The following is a 21,116-nucleotide window of genomic DNA, read 5'->3' as shown; positions in this document are numbered from 1 at the left end:
TCCCCTCCTGTATTATTATTACTATTTTTAACATCTTTATTGGAGTATAATTGCTTTACAATAGTGTGTTAGTTTCTGCTGTATAACACAGTGAATCAGCTCTATGTATACATATATTCCCATATCCCCTCCCTGTTGCATCTCCCTCCCACCCTCCCTATCCCACCCATCTAGGGGGACACAAAGCACCGAGCTGATCTCCCTGTGCTATGCAGCTGCTTCCCACTAGCTATTTTACATTTGGTAGTGTATATATGTCAATGCCACTCTCTCACTTCATCCCACCTTACCCTTCCCCCTACCCGTGTCCCCAAGTCCATTCTCTATGTCCACGTCTTTATTCCTGTCCTGCCCCTAGGTTCTTCAGAACCATTTTTTTTTTTAGATTCCATATATACGTGTTAGCATTTGTATTTGTTTTTCTCTTTCTGACTTATTTCACTCTGTATGACAGTCTCTAGGTCCATCCACCTCACTGCAAATGACTCAATTTCGTTTCTTTTTATGGCTAATATTCCATTGTATGTATGTGCCACATCTTCTTTATCCATTCATCTGTCAGTGGACACTTAGGTTGCTTCCATGTCCTGGCTATTGTAAATAGTGCTGCAATGAACATTGTGGTACATGACTTTTTTGAGTTATGGTTTTCTCAGGGTATATGCCCAGTAGTGGGATTGCTGGGTCATATGGTAATTCTATTTTTAGTTTTTTAAGGAACCCCCATACTCTTCTCTATAGTGGCTGTATCCCTAACACCGTACACAAAAATAAACTCAAAATGGATTAAAGACCTAAATGTAAGGCCAGACACTATAAAACTCTTAGAGGAAAACATAGGCAGAACGCTCTATGACATAAATCACAGCAATATCCTTTTTGACCCACCTCCTAGAGAAATGGAAATAAAAACAAAAATAAACAAATGGGACCTAATGAAACTTAAAAGCTTTTGCACAGCAAAGGAAACTATAAACAAGACGAAAAGACCACCCTCAGAATGGGAGAAAATATTTGCAAACGAAGCAATGACAAAGGATTAATATCCCATATTATTTCGATGAAAATCCCAGCTATCATATTGTTTCATCTGATAATTTTCAGAATGTATCTCTAAAGGATAACAACTCTTAAAAATTACATAATTACACCACTAACAATAATTTCTTCATATTATCAATATCTGGTCAGTGTTTACATTTCCAGTTGTCTCATAAATGGCATAAATTTTTTTGTTCATTTGAATCATGGTCCAATAAAGATCCAAGTGTTGCAATGACTGGAGTTACTTTGTATTTTCCGTGTCTTTTTAAGGTATAGCCTTTGTCTGGGGCTGATCCAGATGGCCTGGTAACTCGTTAGAAATGCAGATACTCAGCATTCCCAGACCTACTGGAGTAGAAACTTTGGGGGTGGGGTCAGCACGTCTGTTTTAGTAAGCGCTCCAGGTGATTCTGATGCACATCAAAGTTCGAGAGACCCTTTAATCTATAGTTTCCCCTCCTTCTTTCCCCTGTATTTTCCTTGTAATTTATTTCTTGATGAAACCTGGCTGCTGTCCTTAGCATTTCTGCAAGTCTGGGTTTCGCCAGTCAATCCCCAGACACTGATGAAGAAGTTCCTCTCTCCTCTGTATGGAGAGAGCAGAGAAGGCTCTTCTCCCTCAAACAGAGGGGACTGACTTTTGGAGGTGGAGTTCCCCGGAGGAGGGGGTGGAAGTGGGGTGCACTCCAGGCAGGGGAACAGTATGTGCAGAGGTCTGGAGGCTGGATTGAGCACAGATGTTCCAGGGACGGTGAAAGGATTGGGTGGAGCCAGGGATGGGGGCGATGGAGAGAGATGAGGCTGCAGAGGGAGGCGGGGTGGACTTTTAAAGGCCTGGTTGCTAGCTGTGTGCTAGATTTATCGTGTGGGGGATGGGAATAGAAGGCCCTGGCCTGGTCGAGTAACGTGAGCAGACCTCAGTTTTGACCGGATGGCTCTGACTACGGAGGAGCGTGACTTGGATGGGGAGACTCAGAGCGGGGAGACTAAGAGGCTGTGTGGGAGCCCTGATAAAGGTCAGCAGGGTCTGGACCAAGGTTGTGGTGGTGAGGCTGCAGAGGGTGACTGTGAGAGGTGCTAAGAAGTAGGAATGACAGGGCTTGAGAGTGCAATGAGAGGGGAGGGAGAAGCCTAGGAAATCTCCCTTCTGGGAGCTATGGTGGTTGCACCAACCAAAGGGGACATTTGAGGAGAGAGGCAGGTCTGGGGGTGATTTGAGAGCTGATCCCACGTTGTTGGAGGTAACTCAGGATATGTGTTACTAATATCCTGACTCGGGGGTTGATGCCTCAGTTGGGAAAGACCTCAGTGGCCCTCCAAGTCTATGGCTAGTCACTGAGTCCACTTTTGGGCACACGTTAGAAACATCCGCCCACCCATCCACCCATCCATCCATCCATCCATCCATCCATCCACCCATCCATCCATCCATCCATCCATCCATCCATCCATCCATCCATCCACCCATCCATCCATCTACCCACCCAACCAACTATCCGTCCATCCATCCATCCATCCATCCACCCATCCATCCATCCATCTACCCACCCAACCAGCTATCCATCCATCCATCCATCCATCCACCCATCCATCCATCCATCTACCCACCCAACCAGCTATCCATACATCCATCCACCCATCCATCCATCCATCTACCCACCTAACCACCTATCCATCCATCCATCCATCCATCCTACATTTATTGAGTGCCTGTGACAAATCAGGAGCTGAGGAATCAAAGATGAAATAAGACATGGCCTTGCCCAGATGAGCCCAGAGTCTGTGAAAGAGAAGTTGGGTGGACAAAAGTATCTTAATCCTGTGTATGGGGTGATCTGGTGGAGCCCCTTCAAACGCTGGGTCCCAGTGGGCAGAGGCTGTGAGGTTTCTGAATATAATTCATGAAAATTAGTAGGAGGACCTGTTGGTCTAGAAAGCATTTCCTCACCTCCCCCAGCAGCTGCCTGAACATGCATGTTCCTGTGAACCTATGGTTAAGAAAGAAATTGTGAACTGCCACCGCACATGGACTGAGGTTGCAGGAACTTGGGGATCTCACTGTCTCTGGGGAAACCCCGGTGCCCCAGTTCTCTCTCACTGGGGCATCTTATCTCCTAATCCATTTAGTGATGGGGAGGGTTACTGGAAGTTGCTGTCCAGTGTCAGGATGGGCCTGACGCAGCCCCCTGGTGCATGATGCTGTGGTTTCTGCCACAATAAACGCTCATTTCCATAATTGTTATTTAGCATTTGGAGAGCAGCTATTTTACACTCAGTGTTCTTTGAAGTCAGGAGGGTCTCTCAGTTCACACCAATAAAATTTCCATTTACTTTGGACATCAACCATGGTGATTGAAAAAAAAAAACCATAAATTATTTACTGAAATGGAAGTTCAGTTTACGGTAATAATGCATTAGTTCAGCTAGCCATGCAGCCTGTTATAGGGTAATAAGAATTTTAAATTTTCCTTCTTAAAAGATATTTGCCAGTAACCTACACATGACCTTGAGCTGATCAATTTTCAAAGATGACACTACAGGGAGGGCATATAAGGAGAGAGAAAGGGAGAGCTTTTTTTCAAATGGCCTGATTTTAGGCAACTGTCAGCAAATCACCTATTATCTCATGGCTAGCAGGAGAAAAGAAATGAACATATATACTGCATTTTAAAAATCATAAGGACCAGACCTTAAAAAGCCTTTTGAAATTGAGCATTTGTTTGATAGAACATAAATCTAAAAGCTAGCAAGGAGGCCTATTTGAAAAAGCTGGGGAGTTTCCATTGTTTGAGACCACCTGTCATTTCACATGAGCCTGGAGCCTTGTAAAATGAAGTCAGCCCAATGGTTCCATCTTCGTCTTTAAAAATGTTGTATTTATGGAGGAGGATCGATTTTATATATCTTGGAAAGTCCACGATTCTGCTCACGGCTATTTGCTGACTAATGTCTCCAGCAGAGGAGAGCAACAAGCAAGTTCATGAATTATGGCTGTCTCTGAGGTTCTCTTATTAAGACTATTTTTTATTTTAGGAGTGTCTGCTTTGATTAAAGCCATTAGAGCCAGGAGCAAATGAGAATGTGTCTGGATTTTACGAGTCTCACGTTTTATAGCAGGAACCCTGATGAAGCCTGTATTTTAATTATTACACTGTTAAGGCGAGTGATGAGTATTAACCTCACAAGTTCAACTAGTTTCTCCTCTGCTATCTGCTTTGGGGTCTAAAAAAATCCTGTGGCAGGAGACTTGTTGGTTGAATCCTATTTTTACTTGTTTATATCCTCTACTTGGCTGCATAAATATTTTCATTTATTTATATATCCCTCTTTGCTGGAAAAATTATTTTTTAAATGACTTGGTTGAAGAATGTTTTGTGGGCTGAGTCCCAGGTTAAGAGTGAACCTAGGAACACCTGTATCTATTTTTATATTCACTAAACTAAAAAAGATTATATACTTACATATAGTAAAGATTACTTAGTTATATACAGTAAGTATATAAGACATAAGTAATGGTAAATCATCTAAAACTAATGACAAAGAAGACCTGATGATTATTTTCTATTGGTTTTCTAGAAAGCTTCTGGTCTCTTCCTCCTCGGCTTGATTCTGTGGCTGATAGTTTGCATTCTTGAAATGTTCCTTGTTTTTCTGATTCTGTGATGTGAAATCATCAAATCCTCTGTGTCACTGCATTTCAGAGTAACTTAGTGCTTGAAATGGGAAGATGCTTTGAGTGTCTGTTTAATCTTGTGGGAACGGCGGAGTAAGTATTTCTTAAAACTCCCTGATCTCTCGGCTCTGACCTTGACTACACTTCTGGTAAAGCATTTTTCTTTAATCTCTTTTACCAGTCTTCTCTCCTTACCTCTGCAGATGAGTATCACTTTTCTTTTCATCAGCTTCCTTTCTCTCTTCCAAGCCTGCACTCTAAAAATCTCTCTTCTTCTTGGGCTTTTAGCTTTGCCTTTCCCTTCTGTTCCTGATGTGCCCAGGTCACTCTGTGTGTACTGAACTGGAATATCACGTAGGCGGGAGCAGTCACGGGGCAGATGTTATTATATTGGCTTTACAGAGAAACTTAAACAGGGTCACAGTGAATGACAGTTGGTGTTTCTTACTGTGGATAATGGCCTAGGTTTAATTGGAAGCCAGGACACACAGCATGTACCTTGTACATACAGACATTCCATGTATCAACTCTCTCCTCTTGTCTATTAGCTTAGATCTGTCAATTATCCATAGACCAATAGGTAATATTCTATTGACCCTGTTGTGTTTATTCTTAATCACTTACCTATTGAATGAAAGCTCTCAAGATTGGTTGGGATTATTAGCACACCAGAAACTTCTCACATCCCGCAGGGGCTAACGTCGGCTTTTCCATATTCTTGTCCCTAAAAATTTTTGAGCACCTTTTTGACAGCTTAAATAGTTAAATAAAGAAATATTAGCTTGATAACAAAGTTATCACTACAGGCTCTTTATATTTCTGTGGTGGGTCAATGCACATTAACTGGTGAATTATCTTTGATTTGGGATCTATAGAGCTATAGATGTGGGTGTGCATGATATGCAAATGTCTATAAAAATGTTACTCCTCCATACCTTCTATGCAAATCAGTTTTAAATCATCGCACAATGTAGCTGCATTTTAATTTCTAATGGAGAAAATCCATGAAGTTCAATTGCCTCTAGGCCTGGCTGAGTGATCAGCAAGTCAAATGATTTATTTCGTACTGAACCAGAGGCAGGGTGGGAGGGAGGTACAGGGAGAACCAAAAAACATCCTTGGTTCTTGTCTTCAAATTCCCTGGAGTCCTCTGGGGGCCCAAGGCCTGTGTTCAGTGTGTGGCCCAACACATGCTGTTTTCCGAGTCAGTAGGACATGCTCTGAGAAGGGCTGAGTGATGGGATAATTAGAACCAAGCAGACAGCGGGGTGGATGGTTTGTCTGCAGATAATAGCTTGTTTGCTAATTGCCAGCACCAGATTTTCTGGACAATTAGACATTCGGTGTCTTCCAAAACCTTCTGTGCAAATGTGGACACATGGCTGCAGGCCTTGCAGGTAGCGGGTGGAGAGAGGGAGGCTCCCAGTGCAGGATGGCACCTCTCTGCAGGCTGCCCAAGGCAGGGTGGGGGCAGGGCAGACTACTCACAAGTGGAGATGCTGACCTCCCCCTGCTTTTATGGAAGGGGGTACCCTGTGCTGGGTGATGAGCAAAGAAGCTGAAGTTTAGCCGGCTGGTCCAGGAGCCAGGCTCACGTCTCCATTTTCTTTTCAAGAGCACTGAGCCATGGTGCTAGTAGAATCGGAAATTGCTTCTCCTCTCGGATGAGCAAGTTTTTTTTAATAAAATTTTTTATTGTGGTAAAGTATATATAACATAAATTTTGCCATTTTAACCATTTTTTTTTTTTTTTACACACACACACTGTATTTTATTTTTACAAGAGATAAATCGACTGACACCAAGCATTGTACATGGATGACCACAACAAAAGCAACAATGATTGCAATTACCAAACATGAAACACACTCATACTACGTCATAGTATTGACATTCAGTCCAGTAATCCTCCACTGTAACAGCTCCTTTACTTTGCAGTGAAAATTGATTTGTATATTCTTTGCCTCTGAGTCCTTGTGGAATTTTTTTTTTTTTTTTTAATTCAGACAGAAAGTCACAAAAATTATACTCATCCTCATCAGTTCACTCAGTCCCATGTAATTAATTTTTTTTTTCATCTTGATCTTTTGTTAGCACTTTTATGAGTTCATCAGTTTTTCATTAGAGTTCTGAAAATGCTTATTCATTCAGTTCAGCAGTACAGTCCGTTACCAGAAACCTGTACTTGTCATTAACCATTTTTAAGTGTGCAAATCAGTGGCATTAATTACATTCACAATGTTGTGCAACCATCACTTTTTTTTCCAAAATTTTTCATCACCCAAAACGGAAATTCTGTACTCCCCATGCCTCCCTCTAGCCCCTGGCTACTTCTAATCTACTGACTGTCTCTATGAATTTGCCTATTCTAAACATTATATGGTATTTGTCCTTTTGTGTCCAGCTTATTTCACTTAGCATAATGTTTTCTAGGTTCATCCATGGTGTATCATGTGTAAGAATTTCATGCCTTTTTACAGCTGAATAATATTCCATTGAATGGATATACCACGTTTGTTTATCCATTTGTTGATGGATACTTGGGTTGTTTTCACTTTTTGGTTTTTGTGAATAATGCTGCAGTGAACACGCACATACAAGCATCCCTGTTTTCAATTCTTTCGGGTAGATACTTAGGAGTGGAATTCCTAGGAGTGGAACTGAGTCTATGGTAAGTCTATATTTGACTTTTTGAGGAACTACCAAGCTGCTTATCACAGCAGCTGTTATCATTTTGCATTCCCACAAGATATATACAGGGGGTCCAATATCTCCACATCCTTGCTACCATTTGTTATTTCCTTTTTTTCTTTTCAATTAGAGCCATCCTAGTGGGTGTGAAGCAGTATCTCACTGTGGTTTTGATTTCCCTAATGACTAATGAGTGCATTTCCCTAATGACTAATGAGTTAAGCATCTTTCACCTGCTTATCGACCATTAGCATACGCTCTTTGGAGAAATGTCTGTTTAAATCCTTGGCCCCACACGTTGACTTGTGGCCTCTGTACTTACTTGCTTCTGAACCTTTCTCCCAAAGGTTGGAACTGAGCCTCATCGTGGAGGAGAGGGAACATACGCCTGCAGATTGGGAAGGTGGCTGTGCAGATTTGAAGCTTCACATTCACTCTTTCATGATTCATTTTATTCCCTCAACCCATTTGGCGCCCACTGTATTGATGCTGTTTGAGTTCTCACTAAGCAGGAAAAAAAAAAAAAAATCAGTAAGCGCGTGGGATTAACCAAAGTGATTTGGCAAGCAGAGGCAGCTGGATCCACTCCTAGTGCTTCCCTAGAAGCAGGCAGGTCTTTCTCAGATACCTCATACCCTCTGGGTTTCCTTGACTACAGGTATTGTTGTAGCACATTACCCATTTTTTCCCCACCAGGTATTAGTCTATATACTGAATGGAGCGGTATTTGCAGAACGTACTGGATGGTACCTGGGATTTGTTGGTGCCCAGCGTCTGGCCATCACGTCTGCAGGGGGAGCCTGCGGTGCTTGTTCCGCTGCTCTGCAGGCCCTGCCAGTCCTGGGCAGCGGGCAGGGAGAGTGGGTGGAGCTTCCAGCACTGACCAGGGACAGGGCGACTTCTCCATGGGTGCTCATCCCTGGGGGAGAGCCACGGGGCTCTGGCAAGGTTTCAGAACAAATGTCTGTGCCTGAGTAATTGCAAGAGCAGTAGGGGAATCGACAAAATGATATTCATGCTGCCTTGCTGTTGGCTCTTCTCTGATTTGACCTCGTGTCTGTTGCAGGGCCCCGACTGGGGGACCCAGGAATGCTCATCTATCTGTCTTTCTGCTATGGTTTTTTTTTTTTTTTATTGAATGTCAAAACCGTTCAGCATCACTGAAGAGAGATGAGTTCCCCTTGTTCTGGCAGGGCCTCATGCCAGAGGGAGGGAGGAGGTGATGCACCTACAAAGCAAGGAAATTATTTCTGGAAGTCGCACTCCTGTCCTCTATTCTTACGATTAGGGTTGTTAATCTTTGGGGTGGGGTCCCATACTCCTCTGGGAACCTGACAGCTGTGGATGCCCTTCCAAGAAAATGCGTGAAAAATGTGCACATCATCTCAGGGGGCTACAGGCTCCTCTGGTCCATACTTGTGCCTGGGCTAAGGACTGGCTCTACAGAGGGCATGAGCCAGGTGCCAAGGCGATTTGGGGACTGGGCAGCCTCTCTGCTGAGTGAGAGTTGGGTGGCACATAGGGATAGGCCTGGTGGTCACTGGGAGAAAAGGAGCGTCTCATTTGGTCAAGTTTTAAATATCAAATACGGGGGTGGACAGATCAGACACCCTACCTCTCTGGCTGGAGTTCAGCCTCGCCCCACATTAGCTGGCTTTCCAGGGGCAACAGTCCCTGCAGGAGCAAAGCCACGCAGCCCTCACTGCTGCTCTCTGGCTCAGTCCACACCACCTCTAAGGAGCGCACTTGTCTTTCCTTTCAGAAATGGCCCCTACATCTGCATGTTCATCTCCAGCCCGGAGTCTGGGGGACACAGGAATAACACCTCTGTCCCCTTCCCACACTGTGGTAAGAAATGTGTGTGTATGGGGAGGGGGGTACGTGTGCTGATTACCTTTGCTTTCAGAGGCGGGCTGCTGAGTGGCTTCTCACATTCATGGGTGGAGATTAAGTTGTCCTAGTACCAGCCACGTGAGCCCTACCAAGCCCCTTCCCCACTGTGGGTCAGCACAGGCTTTCCATGGTGTGGCTGGTGCTTCTGGAGCCATTGGCCTGAGTGTGGGTAACATGAGCAGGCAGGGTGGGAGCAGCTCTTTAAAGATTCAGGGCTCAGAGACTGCGAGGCATTCTCTTGGGAGGAAGCAGCCACTTGAGGCTGGTGGGTGAGTCAGTGAAATGCAGTGGCTTTTCCACTGTAGTTAACCGCCGTGACCAAAAGCTGTGGCTGTAATTGCTTCTGCACCAGCTTGCCCGAGAGAGAGGACCTGGGCAGCGTGGGGGCTGGAGGCTGGGCATTTGCTCCCGCCCTGCCCCTCACTTCAAAGGTGGATACTGTGGGGCAGCCGTTCAAGGGATTTACATGTACCCAACCAGAGAGAGGTACCCGGAGGAAAGGGCGGCTTTGTATGAGCTGCTCAGAGCCTCAAAGCAGACCCTGCTGAGAAGAACTTCAGAGCCATCGCTAGGTAGGGACGCCAGCTTGTCTTGGTTTTCCTGCAACCGTCCTGGTTTCCACGCAAAGTCCTGTATCCTGGAACTCCCTCAGGCTTGGGAAAACTGAGAGGCTTGGTCACCTAACAGCTGGATCCTGTGGTTTTCAAACTCTGTACCCTGAGGGTTCCCTGTAAAAGCTTCAGGATAACCTGAAGGGGATGGGGGTCAGTGTGATGAAAGGCCAGACACGTGGGGCTCTTACCCCCTGCTCTAACCAATACTCTTCAAATCCAAAAATTATTGGTATAATTTGAAGTTCTGTGGATGTTAAAAAAAAAAAGTCTACATTTGCTTAAAGAATTTTTTGGAAGTCTGGAATGGCCTGACCTACTCACTTGACAGATGAGGAGAGGCTCGGGGCCCCAAGGGGACAGGACTTAGCAGGGTCACATGCTGGCTATGGCAGGACCGGGCAGGGTCCCTGGTAGGCTGAGCCCCACACCCATGCATGCCACGCCCGGGCAGGTGGAGGGGTCACCTGGCAGGTGCACAGGGCACAGCTGAGCAGGGTCTGGAGGTCTGTGCAGGGACTGGGGGAGGGCAATGGGGGGCAGAGAGCGGTGTCACTCAGGGAACCACTGGGGTTCCAGCCCAGATGGAAGAGTTTCCGTAATTAGCCACGTTTGCGCACGGTTGATAAAGGGAGTGGTGGGCAAGTGTAGGCAGGGGCCCTCCCCAGTGGCCTGGCCCTTGTTCAGGAGACACCTCCATTTCTCCCTGAGTCAGTCAGGTAGGGGCTGAGAAAGACCTGCCCTCTCCCCAGGGCTCACCACGTGGCAGCCTTGAACCAGAATGTGGAATATGCTTCTGTCTACAGTGGGCACACAGCAGGGCAGGGTGGAACCCTTCTGAAAGCCTGGCTTGACTGCCGCCCCCACTCCCTGTACCCCGCTCGGTTATCTGCAGAACGATGCCGACGCAAACGTCTCTGAGCAGCAGACGTTTCTCGTGGTGGTGGCTGTCGACTTTGGGACCACATCCAGCGGCTATGCCTACAGCTTCACCAAGGAGCCAGAATGCATCCATGTGATGAGGTGAGCGCTGTGGGCAGGGAGGGGCAGGGGCTGGTGCTGGTCGCTGTAACTATGGAGACTTGGGGGAGGGCCTTGGGGGAGGGGAGAGGGATTAGTACAGTGAGCAGGTGAATGGTACGTTGTCAGCGGGTCCTAAATTCTGGCCCCGCTTGGCCCAAACTCACCGTGCCACTTCGGGCAAGCCACTTCTGATCTCTGGGCTCCAGGTTCCTGGCCTGTAAATGTGTTGCTTTAATTCTGACTTGGTTTGGGGAAGGACCTGGACAGTATGTCTGAAACCAGGTGATTCCAGCGTGCAGCCTGGGCAAGAGGTGCTGACTTATAAGGTGCTGGTGATGGAGGAGAGATCCAGGCCTCCACTCACCACTGTGTGACCTCAGGCAATTGCTGAACCTTCTAAAGCTCTGTTTCCTCATCTGTGAAATGGGGATAATGGCAGTACCTGCTTGGCAGAGTGTGTGTGCAAATGTAACGAGATTTCATATCAAGCACTTAGCACGTAGTAAAATGTAAGCAGGGAAGGTGCTAGTTCTTTCAGGTGAAGTCATGAGATGACAGAAACCAGAAGTGGAAAGCACCATGCCTGAGAAAAAGCAGAGCGGGGTGAATTTCAGCCAACTTCACCCTGAAGCTGCCCTGGGTCTCCTGGGCCACTACCCACCCCCCGCCCCCGCACTCATGCACACAGCAGCCCTGGCGTCCAGCCCATCCACGTGTGATCAGCTGTCTGCGAGGACCCTGGTCTATCCTGGCACCAGTGCCTGCTCCCCCAGACTGGCTCACGCCTTCTTGCAGTCTGTGGACACTCAAAGCTTTGGGAACCAGGGATTTATCACCCTGATTTTCCAAATCCAAGGATGGCTCTGAAGATACATTGTGATGGGCTTTGCAATTCCTTCAGCTGGTAACTGTGGAATTTAGTTATCACTCCCAGAATAAGATCTTATGCATTTTTTATAGAGAGTGCTGTTTAAAACATAAGTCATGATAAAAGTGATCCTTACCCCACTCTTGATTTAGGCCCTGCCTTTCCTCTGGAAAACTGGATGTCCTAAGATGCTTCAGAGACCCGTGGGTGTCGTCTCATCAGGAAATAACAAAAAGTCTGTTCTAGTAGAGAGCCCTGATTGCAGCATAGGCTTCGGTGTTCAGTCACCACCAAGATTCTGCCTTGGGTTAGTGGGACAGATGCTGTGAGGGTCCGCTCTGCCATCCCCCGAGGTGGGAACCTCGGGAAGAAAGGAGCTCTGTATTAAAAGCTAGAATCAACATTTATCAGCTTCTAGTTGTTTTAAGAAATGTTATTTCAAAGGGATAGTCAGACAATGAAAACTGAAAAAAAAGAAAAGAGCAAAAATAACTTTGAACTTGCTGGGGAGGAATTCTCACAAAGCATCCACAGAGTTCAGGGTCTCTAGGGACATTATCCTAGTTATCGTAGAGATTTTTGGAGGGAGGCTCTACCTGAATTTTATTTCAGTCAGAACATATTAACATAACCATGATCCAGACTGACAGAGTTATGAATGAGAAAGTTTAAGTTCTTGTATTTAAATAGGAATGAAGAATTAAAAATTTGAAGGGCAAAAACTCAGGAAGTCCATTACCTACTGAAAATGTCAGTGTGAATAGTAATGGAAAATCCATTTCTGAAAGGTTGTGTGGAGCGCACCCCTGGCCCAGGCGCCAGTGTCTGCCTGGGCTGGTGATCGTCCCTGCATCTCAATGGGGTCACCATGGGGACTTTGGCTCCCTGGGTAGAAGCCTGCATCCTGATGGGGCTTGACCGGGAAACCGGCCAGGGATGACTCCAGCCTCATCTGTGTGGCAAATCTAGGTGGAGGTTGGCTCTCCATCTGGACCGTGATGTCAGGGGCCGGTGAGAGCCCAGCCAGGAGCACAGCCACCTCCGCAGGAGGGCAGGCCAGGGAGAGAGGCGCGCTTCCCCTCGGGCGTGTGTCTCCATCAGGGACTGCTCGTAGGGGTCGTGTGGCTAGTGGCAGGACCAGAGCCAGCTGCTGAGCCAGGACCTGGTAGAGGAGAGAGCACCCTGGCCTCTTGGCAGCCGGGGCTTCTCTGCCGTGGCCCCAAAGGAGGGAGAAGCATCCACTCTCTTTACTTTTCTCCTTCCTTCCATCTGCGAGAAGGAAGGAAGCTTTGCTGGGGCTCAGCCTACCCTCTGATTGCTCCATGGCCCCTCCCGTCAGTTCCAGGGCGTAATCCCATCGCATCTGCCTGCCTGTCTGTCTGTATCCTCCCCTCCCCGCTTCTGGCTCCTCTTCAGCATATAGATGTGCCGGATATGGTTCCTTCCCTCCTCACGGTTCCCGTCAGCACTGTCGTCCACCTTGTTGCTGTGACTGTCCCCCCAGTATAGGGGTGCCCAGGTCTGTTTCCTGCCTGGATCTCTTCCTGAACCCCAGGCTTGTATCTTCAAGCCCCTCCTGGGAGTTCGATGCCAGAACGTTCAAATCAAGCTCTCCACGTTTCCTCCTGCCTCCTTCCTGGCCAGGGCTGCTGGCATCTGTGAGGGGCGCTCTCTCCTCCAGGCTCCCGTGCTTGAAACCTCTGGGGCTCCTTGCACCTGCTCACCACTGGGGCCATTTGGCTCAGTTCTCCCCTGGACAGCGCCCCCACCCCGGCATCCCCTCTCTCTCTTCCCGGGGCTCTGTACCCCTGTACGAGCTCCCTCACCTCGAGGCCCGAGTCTCCTGCTCAGCCTCCTGGCTCCCCGTCTCCCGCCCTTTAGCCCAGTTCGCTCCGGTCAACAGTAGCTCTGATTCTGTCCTGCCCCTGCTCTAAAACCTTTAGTGCTTCCCTATTACTCACTGATTAAATCTCTCACTCCTCAGGGTTCTCTTCAGCCTGGTTCCTACCACCTTCCCGATCTCGTTTTTCACACATGTACACAATCACTCTTCTCATTTACACGCTTTCTCCAACCTACACAGTCACTTAGCTTGCCCACCTCAGAGCAGCCTGCAGTGTCCTTCCCTCCTTCAGCATCAAGTCTCTCCTGAGCCCTGCATTCTTTCCAAAGCCCCGTCTCTGGCACCTCTGTCCCTTCTGACCCCTCTGGGACATTTCCCTGGGCCCCTCATTTCCATCTGATGAGGCAGGTATTTATGTGTTCGTTTATACCCTACCTGTTTCAAAGAGGATGCAAACCAGCTATCCATCTGCTATTGAGTGCTTGCAAATTAAAGAACCAAAACCCAAGCCAAACAAACAAAAAAAAAAACCATTACCTACTAGGTTGTGAGTTATTTGAAGGCAGAGACATAAATGTTTCATCTCTGTGTCGCTAGCAGCTGGCACACAGTAGATGCTCAGTAAACGCTGAAAGGATGAAGCAGACTTTGTTACTGAGCAAGAACCTGGCACTTGTCCCTTTCATTTTTCTTATTAACTGAAGCTGTGTCTCTAGTCACTACTCAACCAGCTCAACCAGAGGGCGCCTTTGGCAGCCACCATGGGCACTCACATCTGTAACAGCCATGCACACAGTAGGTGCTCACATCAGTGCTGCCTGCACTGGGATTACGCAAAAAGGCCCATGACCTCTGCCTTTCCTTGGGGACAGGCGATGGGAAGGAGGCGACCCTGGGGTGTCCAACCAGAAGACTCCGACCACCATCTTGTTGACTCCGGAGAGGAAGTTCCACAGTTTCGGGTATGCCGCCAGGGACTTTTACCACGACCTGGATCCCAGTGAGGCCAAGCAGTGGCTGTACCTGGAGAAGTTCAAGATGAAGCTGCACACCACCGGGGTAAGCCAGCCTCTCCCTGGCCCCAAGTCCTCCGCATTCGAGAACCGAGGTTCCTCCGGCCTTTCCAGACCTTGGGGGGCCCTCAGGTTTCTCCCAAGCAGAAATGAATGTCCATTCACCTTGATTTTAGAAACAACCTGGAGCACACAACACTTTTGTGGAACACACAGTACTTTCTGACCTACGCATGGGCAGGGAGATATTCAGAATGTTTAGCAACTTGTTTGCTTTGGAAATTGACCAGTCAGAGAGACCTGGCTGGATGGAGCACAGGCGTAGGGGGCTGGGAGCCCCTGCTGTGCCAGGAGATCCCCCTTCACCTGCAGGATTGTTGGGAGATCAAGGAATCCTGAAGGAAGGACTCGGGGACGAGGGAGCATTTTGGGGGCTCAGGGTAGTGGTTATAACTAACCAGTTTGGAAGTAACAACCAGCAACAACTGGCTCATTAACCTTCTATGTGGGGAAGGAGGTAGCTCAGGAAATCAAGCGCCCAATAATTGGAGGCCCAATGCCTGAAGTAGTTCTGCTTCCAACTTGCCAGGGTTTTGTAAGATGGCCAAGTTGATTAGCACCCTCCCCCAAGCTTCATCGAAATGTTGGGCCATAGGATAGAATTTTTTCAATTTAAGCATTTTATCCCTTAAATTTTCCTTAACTCTCAGTACTTAGAGATGCAGGATGGTGATAGTGTTTAAGACCACAGACCCTGAGGCCAGATGGCCTGGGTTTAAATCCCGCCTCTGACACCTTTGAGATACTTAATCCAAGTCACTTAGACCCTCCTTGCCTTGTTTTACCTTATCTGTGAAATGGAGACATGGAGAGTGCTTTTCTTATGGGGATGTTGTAAGGATTAAAGGAATCAAAATACACAAAGCTCTTAGAACCATGCCGGTCGGTCCTTAGTTAGTTAAAGTCAATTGCTAGCTCCTATTATTTATTGCTTTCATATGTCTGCTTGTTAAGTGTTTGCAGATGACAAAACAAATGTCACTGGGAAACCCTGCAGCCGGCACCCTGCCTTCCAGGGCTCGGTGCTCATCCGTGTGTGTCTCTCTCTCTGAAGCACACTGACTTCGGCTCACAATGCATCCTTCCTGTTTCACCTGATGGGATTCAGTGCCCAACAGGAATCTCCTGCAGGTGGAAGCCCAGGAATTTTTTCAATTTGAATTTTTCAGTTCCAAGCCTGTGGCTTCCTGATGGCTGGAAGCCGCCTGGGAGCCACACCCCAAAGCTGGGGTGTCTTTGCTGAGCCCCAGCTGTGGGAGGAGTGAGCATGTGTGGAGGGGTCAGGATGATGGGCAGGCCCCACAGGCCGGTTTAGCTGCTTGATACCCCTTCACGCTCCAAAGGCAAAGACTAATTACCCAGCCTGGATCAATCCAGAGACCGCACTGATTTTTTTCCCTGGTGGCAATGCGTCTTCCGGTTCCAGGAGACTTGGGGGTTTCCTCCTGATGTTTGCTCCCCTCTCTGCCCATTCCCACCCTCTGGGGACTATTTTCATCATTTTTTAATGACCGCAGTCCATCCGGCATCTCACAGAGCATCTTACACCCAAGGACTGCAGTCAGCAACTGCTGTAGCTTCTGGCAGAGGAAGGAAGGCAATGATGCTGGGCTCCCAGTGGATTAGGCAGCACAAGCCTTAAAATAGGAGCTCTTCTATTTTTGTGACTTGGTTGGCAGCTCATCGGGTAGTGAAAGCTTCGTGTCTGTTTAGCACCGTGCACATCAGCGATTTGGTATGATTATCTAGGCTTCCATTAGGGGGGCTCCCAAGGGTGACCATGTGTGTCATGTGGAAATAGTATGTAAATTGCATCGGGAGTGGCGTCTGCTGCCTTTTTTTTTTTCTTCCTGGCTCTGTTGCTGCCCCGAAACCTCTGCCCCCAGAGGATCCAGGGGAGAGAGGAAAAGAGGGAGGGAGGGAGGGAGGGAGGGAGCAGTGGAGGTGGGGGCTGAGGGGAGCAGCCAGGGCCACCTACACAGTAAGGGGACTTTGCTGCCAGCCCTGTCCTGGGGGACGTGCCATCCTAGTCTGCCCCTCAAACACCAGGAAACACAAACATGGTTCGCTGGGTTCCCCAGGTCTCCAAGTGACAGTGCTTAAAGCCAGAAGGCATGTCTCTCCTTCTTCTTACTATTTCATTCCTGTCCTGGCTCTAGGACCTCACCATGGATACAGACCTGACGGCAGCAAATGGCAAGAAAATCAAAGCCCTTGAAATCTTTGCTTATGCCCTGCAGTACTTTAAGGAACAGGCACTGAAGGTGGGTACATGCCAGAGCCTGTGCTGGGGGTAGGGGGCACCTGCCAGCTAGGGGAGCAGGGACAGCCTCGGGGGAGAGAATGTGGACTTTGTATTCAGAAAGCAGGATGTGCCCTTGTGCACTGCTGGTGGGAAGAGAAAATGGTGCAGCTGCTGTGGAAAACGGCCTGGCAGTTCCTCAAAAGGTTAAACACGGAGTGACTGTCTGCCCAGCGGTTCCAAGCCTAGGTATGTACCAAGAGTAAACGAAAGCATATGTTAACACAAAGACTTGTACATGAATGTTTCTAGCAGCACTATTCATAATAACCAGAAAGCAGAAACAGCCCCAATGTCCATCAGTGGATGAATGGTTAACTAAATGGGATTCACCCATACACTGCAATATTATTCAGCCTTAAAAAGGAATGAAGCACTGACACCTGCTATGGCATGGATGGACCTTGAAAACATTATGCTAAGTGAAAGAAGCCACATACAAAAGGCCATATACTGTATGATTCCATTTGTAGGAAATGTTCAGAAGAGGCAAATCCATAGAGACAGAAAGTAGACTAGTGGTTGCCAGAGGCTGGGGGAGTGACAGAGGAGTGACTGCCAGCGGGTATGGGTTTCTTTAGGGGGGTGATGAAGTTAGATAGCGGGGGTGGTTGCACAACCTTGTGAATATACTAAAACCCACTGAATTGTGTGCTTTTGTATTTTATTTTTTTGGCTGCGTTGGGTCTTCGTTGCTGCGCGCGGGCTTTCTCTAGTTGCGGCGAGCGGGGGCTACTCTTCGTTGTGGTGTGTGGGCTTCTCATTTCGGTGGCTTCTCTTGTTGCGGAGCACGGGCTCTAGGCACGTGGGCTTCAGTAGTTGTGGCACAAGGGCTTCAGTAGTTGTGGCTTGCGGGCTCTAGAGTGCAGGCTCAGTAGTCTCGGCACACGGGCTTAGTTGCTTTGCAGAAACGTGGGATCTTCCTGGACCAGAGATCGAACCCGTGTCCCCTGTGTTGGCCGTGAACCCATGTCCACTGCACCACCAGGGAAGTCCCAAACTGTGCACTTTAAAAAGGTGAATTTCACGGTATGTGAATTATACCTCAGTAAAACAAACAAAAGAAAGAAAGGCAGGAGACACATGCAGCAGCTGTGCGATCTTGGGCGAGGTGCTCGTTCTCTCTGGTACCCACGTTCCTAACATGAAAAGGGGGGCAGGTAACTGTGCCTCGTGGGTCGTTTGATAGTAAGTGAAATAGTAGATGTTAAATGCCTCCCTGGGGGCTCAGCAACTATTTACTTGGTAAATAGTTGCTGCTGTCCCCCCTCTCCTCCATGCTCCCCACCCCAGACCCCATGGAAGAAGCTGACCAGGTGAATAAGCCCCCTTGGTTTGCCCTTGCAAAGGTTTGTTCAGTGATGGCCCAGAATTAAGAAAATGGCTAATTTCCAAATGGAATATAGCCATCTACTCAGTGTCCCCTCCCATAAGCATGGTGATGAGTGGGTGTAGATCAGATGATTCAAGAGCCTCGTGTATTGAACTCTATCCAAAAAGAATTGGGAACTTCAGAAGCATTTGGTATTATGTGATCGCTAGAAGAAATTTAGTGATTTCTAGAAATAGAGTAGAATAGAATTCTAGAAATAGGGCTAGAGGGAGTCAAAGAAGTGAGGTCGTAACACTGCTTTCATCCATTCAAGTACCTCTTGTTTTGAGTACTTTTGGTGAGCCAGGTGCTATGCAAGTTCTGGCCACGTGGAAACAAACCCAGTGCATACAGTCGATGGGTGGGTGTCGTGAGGGGGTAACCGTGGGTGTTGAGTGTTCGGTGAAGGCAGAGGTTCTGCCCAAGGGCAGCAGCAGCAGGGAATCAATCCTCCCCGGAGGAGAGAGATTGCGGGCCTCTGACAGGCAGCAGCTGGAAGGGCGGGTGTTCTGCGCTGGTGGAACGGCCCAGGCACAGCTCAGGGGAAAGAAAACATAGCAAACCGCTGTGGGAAGCAGGCAGTTTGGAGCAGGCGAAGGGCAAGGCTACAGAGAGAGCAGGAACAGCGAGCTCCGGACGAGATCGTGTGAAGCCTCGAAGCCCAGACGAAGGAATTCTTCCTGGGTCGTGGGGAGCCCTCAAAGGATTTCTCGCAGGGGTTGCCATGGCCACAAGGATAGCGTTAGAGGAGGGGAGACCACGTGGTCCCGAGGGCCTGCAGGTGGAGGAGAGTGATATGTTAGCAGCTCACTCAGATCCTGAAGCAGGTCTGTCCAAGGGCTGAGGGCGAGGCTGAGACTCCAACTGCGGGGTCATTTGAGGAACATGAAAACCAGGGAGATAAAGGTGGTGGGGTGGAGGGAGGGAGTGGTTCCTGGGAAAAAATTCTTCTATGAAAAGGGGTGGGGAGAGGATTCTAAGGAAGGAAGTGGGAGGGAGATGGGCTGGGTTCGCTTCAGGAAGAAGGTGGTGACCAGCCAGAGGCAGGAGCAGTAAGGCCGGCGGGGACCTGCGGAATGGAAGCCGTCATTGGTCCAGGAGACAGCGAAGCAGGAGAGGAGGTGGATCTCCGTCGGCCTGAAGAGAAGGATCTCAGAGGGATGGGCTCAGCGCCTGGAGAAAGACGAAGGCACAGAGGGAGGTGGGGGCCTCCGGAATAAGAGGAGCAGCCATGGGGACTCAGGGAAAATGAAGGACTTGAGAACGTCCACGACACTGGAGTGTGTTTCAAGTTGGCCAAGAAGAAAGGCGTGAACAGACCATCTCGCAAGGGAGGGAGGAGGTGGAGGGGGCAGAGGTCAGGCACGGGCTTGGGTGGGTGGGTGGTTGTGGACCTGTCGGCTCAGCCAGAAGCTTCCGGAACCTTCTCCGAGCAGGGAACACGTTGTAAAGAAATTGCATGCAGAAAAGCTGTTTGAGGAGGTGTATAGGAACTAGGCCCTGCGTAAGGGGCTGGCTGGTGTTTGAGGGGCAGGTGGGCTCAGTGCGGAGGGGGACTATTGCATGTTGGACCAGAATAAGCTCAAGTAGAATATCTCAGAAGTCACGTCCCTGGAGCAGTCTCACTATTCACGAGGGACAGTCAGTGAAAGTGCCTGACGTGAGATGCTCAGTCAGTGCCAGGTCCCTTCCCTTCCAAGCTGATCTCCACCCGCTGGCGAACAAACAGTTCATCAGACAACTTTCCATACGGCCAGGGAAGCCCATCATTCATCTTTGAGCCTTTTCCTGTTTAAAGAGTTTAAAACAGCCTGGATGGTTATTGGCACCACGCTTAGAAGCCCTCCCAACCCGTCACATGCTCACCTGCTTTTAAAGCCCAGTGCAGACCTGCAAGGAAATAAAACATGATTAAAAAAACGAAAATAAACACAAACAAAAAATGGCTCTTTCACCAGCAATCCCACGCCTGGATAAATATCCGGAAAAGATGAAAAGATACATGCAAATTCAAAAAGATACATGCACCCTAGTGTTCATAGCAGCACTATTTACAATAGCAAAGACGTGGACGTAACCTAAATGTCCATCGACAGATGAATGGATAAAGAAGATGTGGTACATGTATACAATGGAATATTAGCCATTAAAAAGAATGAAATAAGGTCATTTGGAGCAACATGGATGGACCTAGAGATTATCACACTAAGTGAAGTAAGTCAGACAGAGAAAGACAAATATCATATGTCATTTATATGTGGAATCTAAAAAAATGATACAAATGAACTTATATATAAAATAGAAATAGACCCACAGACATAGAAAACAAACTTATGGTTACCAAAGGGGAAAGGGGTGGGGAGGGATAAATTAGGAGTTTGGGATTTAAATTAAGAGTTTGACAGTACTATATATGAAATAAGTAAACAACAAGGACCTACTGTATAGCACAGGGAGCTATAGTCGATATCTCGTAATAACCTATAATGGAAAAGAATCTGAAAAAGAACATATATATATATATGTTCATATATATATCTATATATATATTCATTCATATATATATCTATATATATCTATCTGAATCGCTTTGCTGTACACCAGCAATTTACACAACATTGTAAATCAGTTATGCCTCAATTTAAAAAAAAAAAAAGGTTGTTTCACGTTGGTCTAAAGCAGAGATGTTTTTAAAAACATGTTTATTAAAAAAAAGTTTAGTG

The 21,116-nt window shown here is 47.7% G+C and overlaps 1 protein-coding gene across 4 annotated transcripts in view; it reads left to right on the top strand.

The window, feature by feature from the left end:
• Positions 1-21,116, top strand: part of HSPA12A (heat shock protein family A (Hsp70) member 12A) — a 163,517-nt gene that overhangs the window by 121,144 nt on the left and 21,257 nt on the right. For all 4 annotated transcript variants that reach the window (XM_082407821.1, XM_082407822.1, XM_082407823.1 and 1 more), the window contains 4 exons: positions 9,171-9,256; positions 10,808-10,935; positions 14,519-14,705; positions 16,879-16,983. In XM_082407821.1, coding sequence (XP_082263947.1) covers positions 9,171-9,256; positions 10,808-10,935; positions 14,519-14,705; positions 16,879-16,983 — 506 coding nt within the window. The remainder of the gene's footprint in view (positions 1-9,170; positions 9,257-10,807; positions 10,936-14,518; positions 14,706-16,878; positions 16,984-21,116) is intronic.

The sequence above is a fragment of the Balaenoptera borealis genome (assembly GCF_965194805.1).
Source record: "Balaenoptera borealis genome assembly, chromosome: 10".
NCBI lineage: Eukaryota > Metazoa > Chordata > Mammalia > Artiodactyla > Balaenopteridae > Balaenoptera > Balaenoptera borealis.
Note: the sequence above shows the minus strand (reverse complement) of the source record. Positions and strands in the feature narration are given on the sequence as shown.